Below are 23,638 nucleotides of genomic sequence, written 5' to 3' on the forward strand. Positions count from 1 at the left end.
ATGCCTAGGAGCGGCGTCTCCGAGAGAGTAAGAAAGGCCGACCTCTGACCCGGAAGTGTAATCTTCAGCTCCAGCTGCCGCTAATCATTCTTCACTAAACGGAGGTATTTAACGGTGTATCCAGACGGCAGTCGACGCTGGATTGTACTCAGAGCTCGGTAGCTAAGTGTGCTCGTGATCTTGTAACCCGCATAGCAAGGCAAGCCTTCTTATCCACTGTTTTGTTTGCTCGTCTCTCAGGTGGAGAAGTACGGGACGGAGGAGTGGAGGAAAGGATTCACTGGTGTTTTCGGGAGAAGGAATTCATACGGAAGGAGTGCACACCGACCTCACGGGGAAACTCACCTTCACCACTTTTGGGAATTGAGAGAAAGGACATTGTTGGATATCTCGCTGTTTAAAGACTATATTTCAAGCACTGTAAATAAACGCACGGTCTGCTTCAACCCAGAGCTCCGCGCCTGAGTCCATACCGTTCATTAGCCCTGACAGAACAATCCAGCCAGCAATGGACTCAGCGGACTCTACCCCCCTCCAGCGCGAGATCGCGCTCCAGGCTGAACGATTGGAGCGACATGAGAAAATGCTGCAGCACGTTGCCGAGGAGCAGTCCGCGTTACTACAGTTGGTATCGGAGCTAAAAGGTATGTTGCTCGCTACCCCCAGGGCACCCACTCAGCCACAGGGGGGCCCTGCACAACCACAACCACCTGTAGCCTTGCTAGACGAAGCAGCCGCGTCTCCCCTTCCGCCATCTCCACCCCCGCCACGACGTGAACACACATTACCGGTGCCTGAGAAATTCGGCGGGGACCTGGATAAATGTCGGGGGTTTTTGACTCAATGCTCCTTGGTGTTTAGGCAGCAGACTCAAGCGTATGCCTCTGACATTGCCAAAATCACCTTTATGGTCGAGCTAATGACTGGACGGGCTCTGCAGTGGGCTCAAGCGGTGCTGAGCGCTCAGCCCTCTATCTCATACAGTAACTTCTTAAGCAAATTTCGATGTGTGTTTGATAAGGGGTCTAACCCAGACAGTGCTGCTCATCGTTTGTTTACATTGAGACAGGGCCGGCAGAGCATGGCTGACTTCTCCATGGATTTTTGGATCCTGTCCGAAGAAGCCGGCTGGGAGGAGAAGGCACTCCGAGGGGCTTTCTTAAACAGCCTAAATGAGAACATCAAACGTGAGTTGGCTACCAAAGAGCTACCTAAATCATTGAGTGTCTTGGTGAACCTGTGTATCAGTCTGGATGACCATATGCGAGAGTTTGGCAGGCGATCTGGAGATGGGCGGCGGTCAGCAGGGGGCGTGGGAGTTCCAACAGGACTCCCCTCGCTGGAACGGAGGGAGGAGGAACCTGACTCTCCGGCTAATGAGGAGCAACCCATGCAACTGGGGCGGACTAGATTCACCCGGAGAGGAAGACGACTGGTGGGTGAGTGCTTTGAGTGCGGGAAGAAGGGGCATTTCGCGGACGCCTGCCCCTCTCGGTCAAAAGAGTCTGCCCATCAGTAAAGGTGGGGATACTGACGGGTGCACCTGCGAGTTCGGTTCTCCACCTCAGCTGTCCCGCGAAGTTACAGTTTCTTTCCTGTATTCACCCATGTAACGTTCTAATTGACTCTGGGGCCGAGCAAAGTTTTGTGGATGAGGCTCTGGCCTTCAAGATGGGTTTGCCAGTCGTTCCTCTCCCTGAAACTCTCGAGGTTTCGGCGCTTAACGGCAGTACACTAGCTTCTGTCTCTCACCGCACCCAAGAAATTACTCTCACACTGTCCGGCAATCATACAGAGAGGATTCGCCTGTTCCTCCTCAAGGCGTCCCACACCCCCTTAGTTTTGGGTTTTCCCTGGCTTCAGCAGCATAACCCACAGATAGACTGGGCTAGGGGGTGTATCACTGAGTGGAGCACGTATTGCCACGGGCAGTGTTTACGCTCTGCAGTGCCTGCCTGCATGACAACTGACCCAGCTGGGCTGCCCGCTCCACCCGATTTGTCTTCTGTGCCTGCGGATTACCACGACCTGAGTCAGGTGTTTAGCAAGGACAGGGCCCAATCGCTGCCGCCCCATCGCCCGTATGACTGCGGGATAGACTTGCTTCCTGGTGCACCCTTGCCCTCAAGCCGCCTCTATAACATCTCTAAGCCCGAGCGTGAGTCTATGGAGCGCTACATAACAGACTCCTTGGCTGCTGGCATCATTCGCCCATCCACTTCCCCTCTGGGCGCTGGGTTTTTCTTTGTCGGAAAGAAAGACAAGACCCTACGCCCCTGCATAGATTTCCGGGGACTGAATAAAATCACAGTCAAAAATAAGTACCCTCTTCCTCTTTTGGCATCAGCTTTTGAGCTCCTCCAGGGAGCCACCGTTTTCACCAAACTCGACCTCCGCAATGCCTATCATCTGGTTCGTATCCGTGAGGGGGACGAGTGGAAGACGGCTTTCAACACCCACCTGGGCCACTTTGAATATCTGGTAATGCCATTTGGGCTTACCAACGCCCCCGCTGTGTTCCAGGCATTGGTGAATGATGTTCTGCGAGATTTTCTTAACCACTTTGTGTTTGTTTATCTTGATGACATCTTGATTTTCTCCAGAACCCAAACAGAGCATGTCAAGCATGTGAGGCTGGTGTTGCGCCGTCTGCTGGAGAATCGCCTGTTTTGCAAAACAGAGAAGTGTGAGTTCCACGTTTCCACTGTCTCTTTCCTGGGCTTTATCGTTGAACAGGGCAGATTGCGAGCAGATCCCGCAAAAATCAAAGCCGTTCTGGAGTGGCCGGTGCCCACGACCCGGAAGAAGTTGCAGAGTTTCCTTGGTTTCGCCAACTTTTACCGGCGATTCATCCGGAACTTCAGTAAGGTAGCCTTGCCTCTCACTCAACTCACCTCACCCAAACAGTTTTTTCTGTGGTCTCCAGCAGCTCAACAGGCCTTCGACCGTCTCAAACACCTGCTCGCGTCGGCTCCCATACTCGCCCAAGCTGATCTCACCTTGCCGTTCGTGGTGGAAGTGGATGCTTCGGATTCAGGGGTTGGGGCCATCCTCTCACAGCGCTTAGAAGGTAAATTACACCCCTGTGCCTTTTTTCTCCCGTCGTCTCACCCAGGCTGAGAGGAACTACGACGTGGGCGACCGGGAACTGCTGGCCATCAAGCTGGCGCTGGAGGAATGGCGGCATTGGCTGGAGGGGAGCGAGCATCCAGTAGTAGTTTGGACCGACCACAAGAATCTCGCCTACCTCCAAGCGGCAAAGCGTCTGAACGGCCGGCAAGCCAGGTGGGCATTGTTTTTCACTCAATTCAACCTGACCATTACGTACAGACCCGGGTCCAGGAACACGAAACCGGACGCTTTGTCACGCCAGTTCGCACCTGTTGTCGACCCGGAGGAGAAAGAGAGGCCCGTTCTGCCCGCCACCTGCATTGTGGGGGTTCTTACCTGGGAGATCGAAAAGGTGATCCGGGATGCTCAGCGACAGGAACCCGACCCCGGAACTGGTCCGGATGGCAGACTGTATGTTCCCTCGGCGGCCAGGAGTAAAGTTATCCATTGGGGCCACGCCGCGAGATTTGCCTGCCATCCGGGTAAGAACCGCACTATCACGTTTTTACGACGGTTGTTCTGGTGGCCATCTCTTTCTCAGGACGTCCGAGAATATGTGGCGGCATGCCCGGTGTGCGCTCGAAATAAGTCGTCGAACTCTCCTCCATCTGGACTCCTCAGACCGCTGCCCGTCCCCGGCCGGCCATGGTCGCACATCGCTCTGGACTTCATCACCGGCCTTCCTCCATCCTCTGGTAACACCGTAATACTCACAATCATTGACCGCTTCTCTAAGGCTGCCCATTTTGTTGCCCTTGCCAAACTCCCCACCGCACTGGAAACCGCCCAGCTCCTAACCCAGCACGTTTTTCGCCTTCACGGCATTCCGCAGGACATTGTCTCAGACCGTGGGCCCCAGTTCACCGCTCGGGTGTGGAAGCAGTTTTGTGCAGAGCTGGGGGCCCAGGTCAGTCTGTCTTCTGGTTTTCATCCGCAGACCAATGGACAGGCGGAGCGTGCTAACCAGGAGCTGGAGGCCATGTTGCGCTGTGTCGTCTCCTCCAACCAGTCCTCCTGGAGTGAACAGTTGGCATGGGCTGAATATGCTCATAACACCAGCACGTCGGCTGCTACGGGGTTCTCGCCTTTCGAAGCTTCTCTGGGGTATCAACCTCCGCTTCTCTCCATCACGGAGGGCGAAGTGGCCGTACCTTCCGTCCAACAACACATGAGGCGCTGTCGACGGATCTGGAGGGCTACCAAGGCGGCTCTTCTGCGGACGTGCGGACGTAATAAGGAGCTCGCTGACCGTCGTCGCGTTCCTACACCGGCCTATCGGGTGGGCCAGCAGGTATGGCTTTCCTCTAGGAATATTCCCCTGCGGACCGAGTCCAAGAAGCTGAGTCCCCGGTTTCTGGGACCGTTTTCAGTGCAAGCTGTCCTGAACCCAGTTACGGTCCGGTTGGCTCTCCCGCGCAACATGAAGGTACACAATGTGTTTCATGTTTCTAAACTTAGGCCGGTCCGGACCAGCCCGTTGTGCCCGCCTCCTGGGCCCCCGCCACCCGCCCGGATTATCGCTGGCGCCCCGGCATATGACATTACTCGCATAATGGATGCCAGGCGCCGCGGTAGGGGTTTTCAGTTTCTGGTGGATTGGGAGGGGTACGGTCCGGAAGAGCATTCCTGGGTGCCACGGTCTGCGATCCTTGATCATGGTATGGTGAGGGAATTCCGCCGCCGGCACCCAGATAAGTTTCGTAGGTCGCCCGGAGGCTCCCATTAGAGGGGGGGTACTGACGGTCCTCCCCGGACGACCTGCTTGTTTATTTGTGATGTGTGTGCGCCTTCCTCTCTTTCTCTCTCCCTCCCTATTCTGCGGGTCGGGCTATGCCTAGGAGCGGCGTCTCCGAGAGAGTAAGAAAGGCCGACCTCTGACCCGGAAGTGTAATCTTCAGCTCCAGCTGCCGCTAATCATTCTTCACTAAACGGAGGTATTTAACGGTGTATCCAGACGGCAGTCGACGCTGGATTGTACTCAGAGCTCGGTAGCTAAGTGTGCTCGTGATCTTGTAACCCGCATAGCAAGGCAAGCCTTCTTATCCGCTGTGGTGTTTGCTCGTCTCTCAGGTGGAGAAGTACGGGACGGAGGAGTGGAGGAAAGGATTCACTGGTGTTTTCGGGAGAAGGAATTCACACGGAAGGAGTGCACACCGACCTCACGGGGAAACTCACCTTCACCACTTTTGGGAATTGAGAGAAAGGACATTGTTGGATATCTCGCTGTTTAAAGACTATATTTCAAGCACTGTAAATAAACGCACTGTCTGCTTCAACCCAGAGCTCCGCGCCTGAGTCCATACCGTTCATTAGCCCTGACATATAAGTGCAGAGGACCATAGTAGTCTAGCTGTCTGCTATCACTTCAGGTACTTTTCCTTCATGCAGGTGTGAGAGAAAGAAAAACAAAAACATATGTACAGATAGATGTAATTTGTAACAATATACATCCAGAAAGAGGACAATCGAAAACCAACACATTCAGTAGCAGATGGTGACATAAGTAGCATTAGTAAATTTTACTTCACAGAGTAAAAAAAACCCCAAACATTTTCATCCCTGTTTTATCATTTCTCATACTCTAAATTTACTTTAAAAAAAAAAAAAAAAAAAAAGTAATCTTTTCCATCTTATAAATCTCTAAAATTGCATCAATCCAGCTCTATAATTTTGGTGGATCCTGTGTAAGCCATCTTTTGGTCAGTGCCTTTTTACTTGCAGCCACCAGCACACCAAGAAAGTATTCATCTATACCCTTTATTCTGAGGGTATGTATCCTAAAAATATGGATTTGAAATCAAAGGGTAAATATGTGTTAAAGATGTTTTGCATCACTTTATGAACTTCTCTCCAGTAGTTCATAATATTCTTGCAATCCCAAAATATATGGTAGTGCTATGCTGTGTCACAGCCACAGTTCCTCCAACATTCAGAGCCTCCATCATCATAGTGCGACTTTAGAGGTGAGGTGACAAAAAAAGGAAACGGGCAAAAGGTTCCCAGCAGAACTCCTTCCATACATGTGATTTTGTGCTTTTCCAATGAAAAGAGCAAATGTTTTGCCATTCTTCTTCTGTAATCACCAGACCTCCCTCTTCCTCCTGTCTGTCTTTTATGTACTTCGTTGAATGATTGCTGAGATCATGAAGACTTTTGTATATTTGTGAGATTACACCTTTCTTAATTTCTGACTTATAAGCAGAGATGGGCAGTAACGCGTTACTGTAATCCAATTACTTTTTTCAAGTAACGAGTAAAGTAAGGGATTACTATTGCAAAAATTGTAATTAGATTACTGTTACTTTCCCGTAAGCACGCTGCGTTACTGCGTTACTACGTTACTAAAACCGTGATTTTTTTGCGAGTGTCTCATGACAATGACATAAGCGAGTGCGACGTTCGTGACAACAGCTGTGTGAAGATCAACAATGGATCATATATCGAGTGCGGGAGAGAGTATGAGCATGCAGCGTTTAAAGCGTGGAAGTATTGACCTTACTTTGAGTTTGATTCCGTAAAGAGTGACAAAAACATTAGCGTCCGCTGTTTACTGTGTGGGAAGAAAACTTCTTTTTACAGCTAAAAAACCCCTTAGCTTCCAAGCAAGTACCGACAGTACGCTGCCACGGGAATGGGAAATTCACAGAGAAACTCACGGATTCTTCCACTGACCGCTGCGGCACACCTGCACCAGGGCAAACATCCGCCTGCTATACAGGTGAAAATAGAGCAACAGGACCGCTGAGTCTTTGAGTTTATTTATTTTCTGCTGTGTTTTACTTGCATTTATTTCAAAAGACTGAGTGTAAACACAAAAAAATATTTTATTTTATGTGCTGGAATGTGCAGAAAATAGGTTTAAATGTTAAACTAATTTCTTCCAGTCAGAGAATGTTGCATATAATTAAATCTTTGCTTGATGCATAAAGTTAAAAGATTTAAACTAATAAAACAAGTTTTAAAAAGAGACTTTTCCATTTGATTACATTTTGTATGATGGATTATGCAGAAAAAGTAGAATTGGGCTTAAAGATCTATCGCTTTATCACCTATTCAGGTTGTAAATCGTGTTTTTAAAAAGTAACTAAGTAACTAAGTAATTAATTACTTTTGAAAATAAGTAATCGGTAAAGTAACGGGATTACTTTTGGGGGGAAGTAATCAGTAATTAGTTACTGATTACTTTTTTCAAGTAACTTGACCAACACTGCATATAAGCATTTATAAAGAGTTTGGATAAATGGCCTCGTTGCAGTGGTTATTTGGTTTTTAATGTTTTGAGTAGAGATGGACCGATCCGATATTAAGTATCGGTATCGGTCCGATACTGACCTAAATTACTGGATCGGATATCTGAGAGAAATAAAAAATGTAATCCGATCCATTAAATATCAAAAAAGCACCTCACAAAACTTGCGACATGGCATAACTCGGCTCATAACCGTAGCGCGTCGGAGCAGTGTGCTCACCTGATAGAGCGGCTGTGGCGTGCGAGACCTGTTGTCTGGTTCAGCATTTGGAGCCTTGCTACCAATCCGGCATTTCATCTCCGAGAAAGTTATCCCAGAGAGAAGTAAAGCAAGTGTGTAAGTTCATCTCTGAATGTTTGTAAAGCATTCCCGCGTTAAGCTTAACAACCGATATATGGAGCGACTGCCTCTCTCTCCCTCTCTCCTGCTGCTACTTCAATCGTGAAACTGATCAATGATCAGCTGATCGGCTTTTCTGTCTCGAGTCCATCTCTCTTGTTTGTTTATCGCCCACTTCGCGCCAGAAAGAGGAAACCAGCGGCTGAACAACAGCAGCACGTTTAAGCTTGATAATCTGTTGTTAGAATTTATTTAATATTACTTTCTACACCAGGATCTTTTTCTACTTAGCTGGCGGCTGGTAACTGTGCAGGGGTGGATCTAGCAAAGTTTAGCCAGGGGGGCCGATAGGGCATGAACAGGGAAAAGGGGGGTACAAAAATGTCTAGTTTTTAATAATTAATTATCTGAATCTTACACCCAAAGTTTTAATCTGATGTAAAAAGTATAGAAGTCCATTACTGTATATAATAACTAATAAGTCTAATATACCCTAGTAAGCTATAGTACTTTTTCCTTTGGGAAGGTACCATCTGTGCAGTCTGCAATTCTGCAGAAGAAAGATGTTGAATCTATTTAATTATTCTTGAAAAATAATTGATTTCTGTGCATTTTTTTTTCACACTGCATCAAATTAAAGCTGATTACGTCGATTAAGCATCATGAGGTGGGGGGTGGCTCCCTATTTATTTATTTTTTTAGCTGGGAGCTTGCAACCCTATTAATTAGGTTGCTTACTCTTTAAAATACCAGAATAGGGAGGATGGAGTAGGTTTAAGTTTATTAGGTTGATCAGTGTTGCTGAACTATGAAATATTTTGGGTGCAGTGTATTTTTTACATACAGGTATAACAGAATAGCTTTAGTGTTTGTTTTGTTTTTTTTAAACTTGAATTTGAACTTATACAAAAAGCAGCAAGATATTAAAAAAACAGTTTTAATTAAAAAACACACTATAGCAGATTCATATCGGTATCGGCCGATATCCAAATTTATGATATCGGTATCGGTATCGGACATAAAAAAGTGGTATCGTGCCATCTCTAGTTTTAAGTATAAACATTTCCTAACTGAAGATATCTATAGTGGTCTTGATTTTCTAAATGAAATGTTTGCTTTAGAGTTTGAAAACTCCTAATTTCATCTTCCTTTATAATGCCACATATCGATGTGATTCCTTTTTCTCTCTAGTTTTTAAAACTAGAGTCTATTTGATTTGGGTACATTTCTAATCATATGCACACCATTTCAATATTTTATATGCTTCTCCAGCTTATTTTCTTTTATCACCCTTTTCCAAACCCCTAGTGTGGCTTTTGCCCAAGGATTGTTTTATTTTAACAATGAAGTCCTGAAGATTTTTATCTGCCAGGACTGCCTGTATATGCATATGGTGATTGTTTTGCATTCAATTACCTTCCACATTGTTACATATGATGGATCACACCAGTGCAACACTGCCCTAATCATTGCTGATTGCTGGAGTGGGAGGGTCTGAAACAGATATAAAAATCTTTGTAAAACATTAATTTTGATGGTTTCTATTCCAGTGCTTCTGCTCAGACATGGGATACAATTCCATTTTGTCAGATTCTCTTTGACTCTTTGATATAAACGGTCAAATAGTCTTTTTGCATCTTTAGTAAGTGTTACCCCCAGGTATTTAATTGAATCTGTGCTCCATTTCAATATGTGTGCTTGTTTAAGCTTTTCAGATGGACTATAACTATTGGGAAGGTCTTCAGTTTTACTTAGATTCAATTTATATCCTTTCATTGGGCCATTGTTTTTAAGACAGTTTATTACCTCCAAAAGGGACAGCCTGCATGGTGCAGCCACACTGAACTAAATTGCTTGTATTTCTGTATTTGCAGGTGAGCACAAATGATGTAAGGTTGTATAAGGAGAGTGTTCATGACATGTACTGTTATAAGCATAAACATCTCTGTTCTGCTGTTTCCACTGAGGTTAGTGCTGAGCTACATGTTGCTGCTTGTTTCTTCAGGTAAGTTACAACAATTAAGGAAACATTCTCCTCAGTTTGACCTCTGACCTTTGCCTACAGCAGATGTTGAGGTTTATTGCTGACCTTTGACCTGCAGCTGTATATCTGTGAGTCTCAGTTCTTCTCGTCCATCACTGATGGAGCAGGTGTAGTTGCTGCTGTCAGTCTTTGTTGGTGTTCTCAGAGTGAGGCTGAAGTTTCCAGAGTTCAGAGCATCAAGATTCATTGATGTGCGCCCGCTGTAACGCTGATTTTGTCCTCTAAGATCATCTTCATCTCGTTGTAGGTGAACAGATTTGGGATCGAGATCAGAGCGAGTCCACATCACTGTGGGGTCCTCAGGAATAAAAATAGAGAACTGACAGGGCAGCAGGACAGATCTTTCTCCTTCATACACCTCCACCACCACAGCCAGGGCATGCTGGGAAACTGAGGACACACAAACAAAAGCACAAATAAATTATATTCTCAATATATCTCTGAGTCCATGTTTACCTGCATGTACAAGAAAAAAAACTGTAACCTGGGCAGCTAATGTAAGCCATTCAAAAAGAGAAAGTACAAACTAACAAATTAGAGTAAAAGACAACATGACGTGTCTCAGTAATGTACTGGGCCTCCACATGACTGAGGATCAGCTTCATAGATACTCTCTTTCTCTCCTGGAGGAAAGAACATGTTATTATAATAACATGTTATTATTAAGAAAGTCTGCCGACATGATGAGCCATGGGCAACACCTTTTATTCCCATGCATGAGAGAGAGAGGGCCTTCAGCTGGTACGCAGTCTCTAAAGATTAATGGGACAGTCCTCTTAAATACAGTCAAACAGAACTGTTAAGTCAAATTGTTGAATGTGTCATTGTGTTTCTTAAATTTGTAAGTCTGAGTTCAATCTATAGGATCAAGACATTCCTTTGTCTTTGACCACCTCTCCAGCCACTCTGTGCTGGGGGAGGTTTTATTGCAGATACATCCTATCTGGAAGGTCTGTTTCTTCTGTTGTAAGCTTCCTGCTTTTATGATCCTTTTGGTGAGCAGGAAGTCATACAAACACACAAACGCACCCCCAGGACACACACACACACACACATTCTTGCACACGTGCTTATACACACACACACATGGACACACACATAGACACATAGACACACATACACACGCGCACACACGTGCACACACATACACACACACAGTGCCTTTTCTTAGAACCATTGGGGGGTTTTACGGTGGAAGGTGCTTGTGTTGTATTGTGTATTGTAACTGTCATGTCAATAAATAGCTGCGAGGGAAGCTGCTCTTTGAAGGATTTGGGCTGGAGACAGGTGAGGAGCGTGAGCTTCGAGAGCTGGTTCTGACCCAAAACTTCCCTCGTTAGCGAGTTGGTTGTTCTGTTATGTCTTGTTTTCTTCATGATGAATAAGTCTCTAAACTAGCGGGGCTTGTGGAAACACAGACCCAACATTTATTTAGTCCTTCCGAGCCAGAACCCAACACATTGCGTCCACCGAGGAGAGGGAGATGACGCCGCCGCAGTCTGCTAGCAGCCAGCGTCTGGGACGCCTGACGAAAGACCTGGTGCTTAACTTTGTGGGGGTTTTTTTGGGTTTTTTTTAAAAAAATTTTTTAATTTATTTAAGGAGGGTTAAGCCAGTTTCTCCACCTGAGGAGGTTTATGCAGATTTCTCCAGGGGTAAAAACGTTTTTCACCGCCGCTGACGTTGAGTGTTGGTTTCTCCACCGAAAGGAGGTCAGAGCTCTTGTATGTGCCTATTTTGTGTGTGTGCGGGCCAGACGTGGTCGGCGTGAGTGTGGCTGATTGTTGTTTTGTAATGGAGAATAAACTGTGTAAGTCTGCCTTGAAAGAGGATGAAATACACTGCAAAGTATTTATTGGGCAGCATGTGGTGTGTAGATTGTTGAAGAATGACGTGAAATTGTGCGCGAAGCAGAAGTGAGTGTGAATGTGTCTGACGTCACGGTGTGTGTGAAAAGGTATCCAGCTGGGGCAGACATGATTCTGCAGGTCACCTGCCCAGTGGACAAAAGAAAAAAATTGTTGTGTGGATGAAATATGACTGATAACATGAAGAGTGTTTGGTGTTTCTCAGCCTGAAACAACTGTAATGCTACTTTCTGTTTTGAAGAAAGGAGGGTTAAAAAAAAAAACAGAGAGAGATGTGTGTTGTTTTACGCAGTGATGAGAATAATGAAAATGTGATGAGAGAGGAACACAAAAACATACAGAAAATGCATTAACTATACTAACCCTACATGCATATACACAATAAGTGATACTCATGAAGACCAGACAGCATCTTAAGCATGAGATTCTGTTTGTCATCTTGTCCAAGTCACTAGTAAGATGAAAGTGATACATAGACTAGTTGACTGAATATTATTAGTAAGGCAGATGTTTGTATCATAGAGGATAAAACAGAATGCTGATGAGGGGTTTTGCATGAGTGAGCTGATTGTGAGTTTCTGGTGTGTGAAGAAGTTTTAACATGGCACACATTTGGTTACATGAGAAGAAACTTATTATGTGCTGAGACAACAGGGTTATGCTGTGTGTTGTGTGTGATTGGATGAATGTTTGACATTAAACTGGCTGATGATTTCGCTTTTGTTACTAAGTTGAGCCTGCCAATTAGGTTTGGTATGATTTACCCCCCTGAATTGAAGAACACATGTCATGATTTAACAAGGCCTTTCCTTTCTTTCCTTTCCTTTCTTTCCTTTCCTTTTGTTACTTCCACAGTGCACTAAAAGTTTTGTTTAATAATTTTTCTGTCATCTAAGCAGATCTGAACGTTGAATAGGAAGAACTACACAACATGTTGTTGCGAACAGTTGCAAAGTGAGTTTCTCTAGAATTAAAATGGGCTCTGGAGAAAGTCACTTATCTGGGACAATTAGAAAGCGAGTCCCTGTCCAAAAAGATTCAGCGAGGTAATCCAGTCTAAATTCTTTTTCTTTTTGAAATGTTGTCGGGTTTTGCTGAGTGTGGAAACGAAATGCGACAATAATTTCCGCTATCAGCAAAAGAAAGAATCACTGAGTGAATGAATGAGTGAAAATAAAAAAAATGGGGAACTGACTGACTGGTTAAAGCTGACAAGACTGACTGACTTAACACCATTATGTAAAGTTAACCCCCACCTGACAAAGGTGTGGATGTATCTCTGTGTGTGTCTCTGTTGCAGGAGCAGAAGGAGACCAGAGGAGGAAACCTGGGTCACATGACTATGTGAACTCTGCAAATTTAACCTTTTTAGTTTTAATTTTTCTGTGTCTGTGAATTTACCATGGGTGTGTTATTCACTACCTTGTGTTGCTTACACCTGCGCAGCGCTAACATTTACATTTCTTTTCTACAGCAGAGGGTTAATCATGTGATTTGATCATGTGATTTACAGCAGGACACAACTTAATGATGTTTTTCTACCACAGGATTACTGAGATTTTGTGTGAAGAAAACTGTGGTTACAGGCTATATGTTGATGATGAAATTACACTGTGTTGTTGAGAAAATGTTGAAATTACAGGGAAGAAATGAACACAGTGTGACACATACTGTGTTTGAAACCAGTGTTGCTTCTTTTTACAGCAGAGTGTTAACTTTATGACCTTTTACAGCACCTCTGGAATCTGGATGGCCGACGCCTGCCCACCAGGATGATCTGTGTGTTTGGCTAATGTTTGTTTTCTTTAAGAGTGCTTGTAAAGGATTCAGCACAGACAGACAAGTGACAATCGAACAGATGTGCAGTGGTTACAGAATAGTTAATATGGAGCTCATTATCTGACCACTATTGGACTCATGGTGAGTGACAAACTTAAGGGAAGTCACTGATTACAATGTGGAATGACATTGAGATGTTCAATGATTTGGAGCAAATTATGGGAAAAAGTAGGAGTTTAATGAGTTTAGAATAAACCTGCAATGATACTTGTCTCTGTGATGCTGAATACTTTATTACACTTATGAGTCACAGATTTGATGCACTGCAGAGAAGCCCCTCTGCGAGGGAGAGATGTAAACAGACGAGCCTTTTGTCTACATTTACATCATGAACACTTCTCTAAGCTGGTTGAAGTTTTGAGCCATGGGTGGACATGACTCAAAAAAAGGGGGGGAGAAGATCATAAACAACTTGATCCAATTTCCTTTTAAAAATCTTTTTCTGCAGGGACAACAGGACAGGAGGAGAGTTGTAAATGCAGATGATTCACCAGTTGACTCTAACCCCCACAGGATGCCTACAGTGAGAAGATTTGAGGGGTTGATAGGAGTCATAAAAAGGGTGTTGACCAGGCTACAGCTTTGAAGTTAGCTAAAAGTCACATGGAAGCAATAAAACCAACTGATATGTTTGAATGCCTATGTCTGTATACATTTGGATTGTAGTGACATATGATTTTTGGGAATGTTGATTCTTTTTGTTTGACTGTTGACATTCATTTGTTTACTTGCAAGTTGTAGTTTACTGTGTATGAGATCAATGAGAAGCAGGTTAACTGCTTACATGAATTAAATGTGAACTTTTGCTGCAATAGGAGTTAAAAGACGTGAGGAGCTGTGTATGAATGAAATCTACACTGACACTGTCAAAAACAAGGGTGCATAAGTTGAAATTTAAGTATACAATGACAAAAAGGGGGGGATGTTAAGTCAAATTGTTGAATGTGTCATTGTGTTTCTTAAATTTGTAAGTCTGAGTTCAATCTATAGGATCAAGACATTCCTTTGTCTTTGACCACCTCTCCAGCCACTCTGTGCTGGGGGAGGTTTTATTGCAGATACATCCTATCTGGAAGGTCTGTTTCTTCTGTTGTAAGCTTCCTGCTTTTATGATCCTTTTGGTGAGCAGGAAGTCATACAAACACACAAACGCACCCCCAGGACACACACACACACACACATTCTTGCACACGTGCTTATACACACACACACATGGACACACACATAGACACACATACACACGCGCACACACGTGCACACACATACACACACACAGTGCCTTTTCTTAGAACCATTGGGGGGTTTTACGGTGGAAGGTGCTTGTGTTGTATTGTGTATTGTAACTGTCATGTCAATAAATAGCTGCGAGGGAAGCTGCTCTTTGAAGGATTTGGGCTGGAGACAGGTGAGGAGCGTGAGCTCCAAGAGCTGGTTCTGACCCAAAACTTCCCTCGTTAGCGAGTTGGTTGTTCTGTTATGTCTTGTTTTCTTCATGAGGAATAAGTCTCTAAACTAGCGGGGCTTGTGGAAACACAGACCCAACAAGAACAAAAGTATTCCACAACTGTTGTCCACACTCTTAACCCCCTGCAAGGCAAAGAGTTTAAAACTCCTTATTTCCTCTTACAGGGTCAACTAAAGATTGCTTTCTGCTTCTCCCACTTCCTGAGATAAAATCACCAGGCCCCACAATCTATTTAACTGTGTGTGCAATATAGTGTAAAACAGATGTATACACCCAAGTGGCACAAAAGCACTGTTACTAAAAAATGTGGCCAATACATAAAATAAAAGAAATTCTTCCAAAATGTTCCCCCATTTGGAAACAAAGTTAGAAAAAGGTTGCCAGTGCAAAAATCTGCAAATAAAGTTAGAAAAGTTGTAGGTGACTGACAATGTGCCAATTTACAAACCACATTAAATTTAGCAATGAAAGCAGCATAATGGGCCAGAAATGAGGGGACCACCATCTGGCTGTTCATGATAACAAATCATCAACACGAATGGCATTCAGTCTGATGTGAAATATTCATTAAGGATCTGCTGATGTGTTTGAACAACTGTCAGCTCAAAATCATACTCAGCTCGGTCGCTGCTTCACCAACGTTTGTTTACACAGAGAGAAATCTGCAGTGAGCTCCAGAAGTTTATTCACACCTGCAGATGAACCGTTGACCCTGATACATGTTTAAATTATACAGCTGAGGGAGGGAGGGCATGGGGGGACCAGACCATATTTATTTCAGGGCTTTGGGAAAAAAATTTAAGATTAAAAGTAAAATATTATTAAATATTCAATTTAATTGAAGTGATATTAAATTAAAACCATTAAATTAAAAACTTTTTTTAAAACAAGCCAATACAAATGTACACTGGCCCATAAAACTCTGAGCCACTGACGTGAGGGTTGGACAATGAGGTATTATTGATATTAATTAATTAATAATAATAGTAAAATAATCGATAGCTGCAGCCCACTACAGATGCAGTAAGAGTTGTGTTTTCCTCTGATGATGTCCTTCAACCTGCTGGAGGACGTTCAAGAAGCTGTGCTGCTGTCCTGGTGCAGAACATGATGCTTCATGTAAACAGAGCAGGTTTCGTGGAAGACTTTACAGTGCCAGAGCTTTTCTACTGGCCTGAAAGAAGAAACCGTGATCAGGTGCAGAGATGGCAAACGCGGGGTGAAGCAATTTGATTGGATGGTGAATCAAACACATTCTCAGTGTTTTCTTTCTGTGGGCTTGGTAGAGACCATAGCTGGACTGGCCATCGGGCATACCGGGCATTTGCCCGGTATGCCCGATGGCAATTTTTTGTTTTTATGGGCCGATCGAAAATGGAGAACAAAAAAAGGAAAGGAGGTGCAGAAAAAATTAGGGCCAAAAAGAAACAAGCCCTTCAGGCAGACGCTGCCAAATGTGTAAAAATAACTGAATTGTTTGGCGGTAGCTATGGCATAGCTTCCACAGATTTAGCAACATCAGCAAGTGGTGGAGGCCAGCAGGTGGATAAGGGAAAGGGGAGGCAAGAGGAGGAGAGACCCGAGGCGGCCGCCGGTCATAGTGGCAGAGGAACTGAACTTCAGGTAAGAAGTTATGACCTGCTGTCTATCTGTGTCAGATATAAACCAAGTTTAGTTGGAGTTTGTTTTCGTTGTGCTGACTTTTTACAGTCACTTAGAATAACTGGTACTGCGTACTAGCTAGCATGACGGAGTTTATATACTGCTGGGCGGGTGCTATGAAGTTACTGATAGTAAATTTTATTTTATGCTTAAGGTTAGTTTCTCAAATTCCTCAAAATCCTAACAAATTGTGCCAATCCTTACATGTTGCACCAGGCTGATTTATCATCAAAAGTGGAGAAGTCTGTGACAGAGGAGACAGAAGAGCAGCAGAGAGAGATGGAGCGAGAGAGAGAAATAAAAGAGCAGGAGATGGAGATGGAGATGGAGAGATAACTTTATGTCATCCATGAGGGATGCATTTGACATATGTTTCACATATTATAGCCCAACAAGTTACTTATAGCAGTTTAAATACGAGCAATCAGTTTTTGGCAGAACACCGGCTATTGCAGTTAATAATACAACAGCTTCTTGCCATTTTTTGTGTTTCTTTTTATCGCTGTGTAACTGAGTTCAATTGAAAGCCTGCATGCGCTAGTACCTCTTGCCACAAGTTCCCAGAATCCTTTGCGGCTTTACCCCTGAATGACGTCACATTTTTGGTGGGCCGGTGTTCTGACAAAACGTCCTACCCATCAAGCGGCCCTACTTGTTGTTACTGCGCATGCGCACAATTCAAAACGGCCATGTTTCCGGTGTAAATAGTACACGCCTATTATTTCATCCTACCCCGAACTTGTGCCGATCTCGTTGCTTTTGAAAAAAGGTTTGTATTATAAGTTTTACTTCTTTATTACAGATGATAATTGTTTACCTTAAGCTGCTCACTCGAAGTCATATTCCAAGTGTTTATTTTGTGCTTTCAAACTTCTGCAAACCTTCTCAATTTATTTTAGTCCTCCTGCAGTTACTGGACACCACGCTCCGTTGTTATGTTGAATAAACGCTCCGTTGTTATGTCGAAGAAAGTACTACTGCACCACATACTTGTTAATTGCGTGATAACGTTGTATAGTCGTTTTATTTACTGTATGGATTCCTGTTGCGGCCCGTTGGCCTTTACCCGGCTTTTCCACTAAAAATCTCATGCATGCCTGAGCTAACTTATCATATTTTTCTTTTAGTAAAGAGGCTATGGCGTGCAAAGGATACTGGGCGCTTGGAGTCAGTTGTTGGACCATACAAGTTATTTGATTCCTCTTTTCGAACACTGCAGGGGTCACGGTGGCTTTCTGATGAGGTAAGAGAACTTATCATTATTGATTCTGATTTTGAAGTGCTGCTCCTTCTGAAGCATCTGCAGTGCAGACACCATTAATAGTTTAAAATGTGTGGGTAGGTGGGGGGGTTTATATAGCAAAACTCTGATAAAGTTTCACCCATTCACTTCAATAGGAAAGATTGTTATCAACAACAACACAGATGTTGTGACATCTGTGACATCATAATACCCAGTTCCAGTATATGCAGAAAGAACCTTTACCAGCAATTATATTCCTTTCCAAGTTTTTGTGTACAGCACTCAAGCAGTTACTTCAGAACTTGTTGCTGCTGGTATATAAACTCTGACTTTTCAAAACAGGTCATTGATGCATACCTGCACCGTGTCATTGAGAGATGAAAGGTAAGTAAGAAATGTCCTTTGCCCACTTATATTGAAATACAAAAAAATGTATTTACTGTTCTGTAACATTTTTGTATACTTCTACAGAATGCTGTACACCTGCTCTGTTCAGTAGTTGCAAGCTCGTTGTTTTCTGGGCAGTTCAGATGCCTCACCAAGGTAAGTTGAAAGTTAAGAAGTGGTCCAAAAAGTTGACTCATTTCTATTTCTGAGGACAGAGTTCAGTTCCTTTAAACAACACTATATTTGAAAACACCCTGAGATGCATGGTACCTAAGTAAATCGAAATTACTCTGCACTTCCAATCCCACAGATGAAGTTCCCAGTTGAAGACATGTGGCTGTGCCCTGTGAACTTTGGTACGCACTGGATTCTTGTGGTATGTGTTCATTTAGTTATTAATTTGCGTAATTTGTTGTGAAGCAGTTTCTTGCTCAAAGTGTTATTCTTAAATAGGTTTTCAGTGGCAAAAACTATAGTAATTTTTAATTTATTAACTTTTTCTTTAGATTGTCAACATTTCTGCACAGAAAATACTGCTCATAGACCCCATGGGGAATGAAGGTGTTTATGACAGGAAAATTCTGCGCAACTGGAGGTATGCATGATACTGAGGTATTATTCTTAGATAAAACATTTCTTCTTTCATTACAAACATTTTTGTTCAACTAGGAATTTTCTGAGGATGAGAGGGCATGAAGACACCCTGGAGTGGCAGTTACAGACTATGCAACACAACAAGCAACAGGATTCCAGCAGTTGCGGAGTTTTGCTGTTAAAGGTAACCCTTATTCAAATGATTCCATTTATTGTTAGCTACAATTAGGACTTTACATTATCATAATGAGAAATCTCACAGTTTGCAGAACACTACCTTGCTTTTGGAGAGGTCAGTGAAGTATTAACCACTACAGAAGCAGTTGTGCTGGAGCGAATGCAGATAGCTTGCACCCTACTTGAACATCGAGGTAAGTCCAGTAAAGTCCTTATCACGTTAGAGTGTGTACTTCCATTTTAAATAGTGCTTTTTAAACAGCACAGTACAAATAGTGCTTTTCAAACACTTTCAGATAAGACCCTTCTTTAAGTCTAATTAAAAAAATTCAGGGGACTAATTTGCCATGAAGTATTTGTGGAACAAATTTACTATTATTTTTTAATTAATCAATAAATAATGTTTGATTAAAACCTAACCATGAATGTGTTTCATGGAACGCTGAGGATTACTGCATTGTTTGCTCTATGTTAGATGCTGACGCTGACCGCAGCATGATTGAAATGGTAAAACAAAACAAAACAAAAGAAACACATAAGTCTTAGTATCATTACTTGCTAATCATGTTTAAAATGTTGACTAATAGTATTCACCAAACATAATGAGCTATTTATTTTTCCTTTCCAGGTGCAGTGTGAATCTTGCCAAAGATGGGCACATTTTGCATGTGCAAAATATAAAGAGAGCAACCAAGAATATAAATGCAAAAAATGTAAGGAAAACACATAACAACTTCAAATAAAAACAGCTGTCTTTTCCCCTCCATGTCTCTTTGCATTCTTTGTCAACATTAGATGATTGTGTGCTGGAGGCACGTTTTAATAGTGTGATTTGGCCATCTGAACATGCTACCTAAATAAAACCATGCATGAAGCGTGTTTTGATAGTGTGATTTGGCCATCTGAACATGCTACCTAAATAAATCCCAGCAGGAAGCATGTTCTTAACGTCCTAGCGAAATAACTCAAAGTTTTTAAGTGTGATTTGGCCATCTGAACGTCCTACCTATACGACGGAGCCATTAACTACGTAAGGTAGCATATTCTGATAAGGTAGCACGGATTGATAGACAAGACCATAAATTTACGCTACGGTAGGATGTTTTGACAAGGTAGGACGTTTTGTCAGAACACCGGTCTCTAGTCAAAATGCCCGGGCCGATTTTTTGTCCCAGTCTAGCCCTGGTAGAGACGCGACGCGCCCCTCCTTTCGCTCCTGTTTCAGCTCCTGCAGTGTGTCTCCGGTGGTTTCCCAAAATAACAACAAGCTGTTACAGCCTCGATACAAACGTCATTTTCACTACACGATCCACGCACTCAGTCCACGCGGAGTCTTTCTGTCCGTCACTCTTTCACTAAAACAGACACTCAACATTAAATCTCCGTGTGATGATGCTCTAAGTTCAGAGAGGTTCTTACCGTTGAGGAGCAGCAGCAGCAGCAGCATCTTCATCATCCTTTATAGATCACGAAGTCCCGTGAAATCCCCACACACTCCGTCTCCTCCTTTACCTGTCGCGCTAACACCAGTGTAGTTACCGTTACCGTTTATTTAGCCATCCACGCTCGAAAAACAAAATGCACACCTACAGCGTCATGCACGGCTATTCATGGTGCCTTTAAGGGCACCTTGTGAATGCATTAATCTATGCTCCCCAAAGACATAATGTTGTTTAAAACACTGTTCTGGGTTAAATTTCCTTTGCTGGGAAAAAACTTAAAGGGAAATACTAAATACTGATATTCCTGATAACACGCACTGCTAAAACGAATAAATTATATTTTAATCTCTTTAACTGTCCTTAACTAAAAGCACGACCATGAATACAGGAGACCAGAAAACAAAGCTCTTTAGAATAGAGCCTCTAAATGTGATCCTATTTCTAAAAATACTATATTATTATTGTATTATTATTAAATATAGGCGTGGCTACTTTAAGGGCTATCATATACACAAACCTTTGGGAGCATCGATTACTGAATTTACGAGGTGAAGCTAAAGGCACCATGAATAGCAAGTATATATTTAACCATACATGACGGTGTGGGTGCGTATCTTTTTTTCAAGCGTTTATTTAGTTTCGGTTTCACCGGAAGTGTCGGTGTGAGTCAGACGGTCAGTGATGCTGATGGTCTGTGTCAGCTGTTAACGTTTGTGGAGCTCACAGAAACATGAAGCTTCAGCTGCTCTGGCCTCCTCTCTGCTTCTGTTATCTACAGTCACCTGCCACTTCATTAGGTACACCTGTTCTACCTGTTGTGCTGTGTCAGTGTTACTTATGGGGCTGTTTGTTACTGGGTCACATGGTCACACTGAATCTGGCAACACACAATAATATATTCTAAATGCTTTTTTAGTTGTTGCTGTTCTACATGACAAATTAACAATGAACAAATAAACAATAAACAAACTGCAAAGCGCAGATACAGTCTGACAACTTCAAGTTCAAAAGTCACAGAAAATAAACAGAGACAGATGATTTTCTTTCATGATTGCTAGTTACAAAGTGAACATTTTGGACTTTATTATCATTGACAGCCAGCTTCACTCAATAATACTTAGCTGATTCTGAAAACACTGATATACTCACATGGTAAATGGTAAATGGTCTGTATTTGTATAGCGCTTTACTTGGTCCTAAGTACCCCAAAGCGCTTTACACTATACACAATCATCCACCCATTCACACAGACATTCACACACATGGCTCACCTGTGTGTTTTACTTGAGCATGAATCAGTAATAACAGACAGATAACTGGCTGGTGATGATGCATGGAGATGACTTCATTGTCCCCCATGAAAGCCAGTGTATACAGTGTGAGGTGTTCTCCCAGATAGCAAATATTCATTGCAGCAAATTTAACTCAATATCAGGCAATTCTGTTGAATCAACATTGAACTCTTACACTGATTTAACTTTAAATTTTCAAACACTGTTAATATTGAAACAATGTTAGAGTCTGATATTGAATCATTTTTGAACTCTGATGTTGATTTTCCATCACTTTTGCACCCTTGGTTAGTATTGAAACAACAATAAAATCATGATTAAAAATCAACAGTACTTAATAGGTATTTGTATCAATACTAAACCACTGCAAATAACCATTAATACTTAAACCTGCGAAAAAAGACAATTGTGTACGATCCACAAACAGGATACCCTTTATCTGCTGGACATTATCTTACAATTTGTCATGTCCATCCAGAACACAAACAAACAAAAAAGAAGAAAAGAAAAATAGGGTCAATTAGAGCTTAAATATGAATAACCTCTTGTCAGTTGAGAAAGTCAGGGAGAAAGTCTCTAAACTACTAGGCCGATTAACATGAAAGTCACAAGACAGAAATCAGCAAACTGAAGTAGAAGACCTGAAACTATCTACAGATTAACAGGAAATAAAAGTCATGCTCCTAAAAAGAGGAACAATAAAATCTAGTAAAGACCTGACATAGGAAATAACAGACGCATCTAGCACTTCAACTGATCCTTTTATTGTTCACTAAAGGCTCATAAAACTACAATAAACAATAAAACTTACCAAAAATGCATCTGCAGAGCACTGTCTGTCTGCCTAAAAAACTGAATTATCGTGACTTGTGTTTTAAATGTGTATGAATATGTTTGCATGTTGACATCATGTAATTGATGAAAGAGAAATAATGATTTTTTTCCTCAAAGGCTAATTTTCTAATGGACCTAATGGAGGTCCCGACTTCTCCGGTCAGCTCTGTAACCATGGTTATAAATTTTTGGAAGGCTGCATCTGTTAAAAAGAACAATAACACAAAGAATACTGGCTTGTGATAAAGTTTGTCTCCCTTCTGTTTGTCTCCCTTGGCTTTTGCACTTTTGTTAGCTCCTCCCAATTTTAGGCTTCTCACTTGTGTTTTTATTTCAAACATTCTCTCTTAGTTTTTGTAAAAAAATTCCTTCCTTTTACTTATGTTTTCTCTGTTTGTCTCACTTCTGTCCTTTATTTTTTCCTTTGTTTTCTCTGTTTCTCTTACTTGTTTTTCTATTTATCTTTACTTTCAACTTATTTTCTTTTATGACTTTGTTTTTCTTTTCATGGCACCCCCTCCTTTTAAGACGTCCCGTCCTTTGTTTGTTATATATGTGTTTATGGCACCCCCTCCCTTCAAGTCCTTTCCATTGTTTCGTGTATGTGTTTCTGTTCTGTCTTTTGTGAATTCCTTGTCTTTTTCCTTTTGTTTGTTATCGGTTTATTTTTTTTTTAATTTTTGTCAGGGATATATACACACACACTCACTAAACATTACATTATTAATGTTTAAACTTTTTTTGGAGGTTGCTCATCCTCAGAATCTGTAATTATATAAGGGATTTGGTCTAAAAGTTAAACAAAAAAAACATAAACAAAAATGGTAATATTGAACTGTGTATTTTTTTGCTTATTTTGCCATAAGTTACAGTAACATAAAGCAGCACACAAAAAAGGTTAAAAACTAACAATAATTTGAAGACACGAGTATCTTACTTGTTCATGGTTGAATTGTGCTGATCTTAAATGAGAAAAAGAAAAAAAGCACAATGTGTGTGTGAGTGCAGAAATGACGGCGGACTCATTAAAATAATGGGTGACTGTACTGAGTTGATGACAAAGAATTAAAACCGTGTTTTACTATGTACAT

General features: G+C 42.5%; 2 protein-coding genes across 2 annotated transcripts in view; one reads left to right on the forward strand and one right to left on the reverse strand.

Moving 5' to 3' along the window:
- LOC146389527 (uncharacterized) overlaps positions 1-20,934 on the reverse strand; it is a 43,992-nt gene extending 23,058 nt beyond the window's left edge. Inside the window, exons 1-2 of the mRNA XM_084910695.1 lie at positions 20,399-20,934; positions 9,790-10,134 (exon numbers count right to left, since the gene is read on the reverse strand). Coding sequence (XP_084766821.1) covers positions 9,790-10,134; positions 20,399-20,435 — 382 coding nt within the window. The 5' untranslated portion in view covers positions 20,436-20,934. The remainder of the gene's footprint in view (positions 1-9,789; positions 10,135-20,398) is intronic.
- On the forward strand, positions 16,252-19,837 carry LOC146389528 (uncharacterized). Its single transcript, XM_084911830.1, has 9 exons — positions 16,252-17,821; positions 18,164-18,205; positions 18,293-18,364; positions 18,519-18,584; positions 18,715-18,803; positions 18,878-18,986; positions 19,065-19,173; positions 19,455-19,486; positions 19,608-19,837. The coding sequence occupies exons 4-9, from the start codon at positions 18,519-18,521 to the stop codon at positions 19,707-19,709; spliced, it is 507 nt and encodes a 168-aa protein (XP_084767956.1). The 5' UTR covers positions 16,252-17,821; positions 18,164-18,205; positions 18,293-18,364; the 3' UTR covers positions 19,710-19,837.
- Positions 20,935-23,638: the final 2,704 nt, after the last annotated feature.

The sequence above is a fragment of the Perissodus microlepis genome, chromosome 3, assembly GCF_051167445.1.
Source record: "Perissodus microlepis isolate ML-2025 ecotype Zambia chromosome 3, ASM5116744v1, whole genome shotgun sequence".
Classification (NCBI taxonomy): Eukaryota; Metazoa; Chordata; class Actinopteri; order Cichliformes; family Cichlidae; genus Perissodus; species Perissodus microlepis.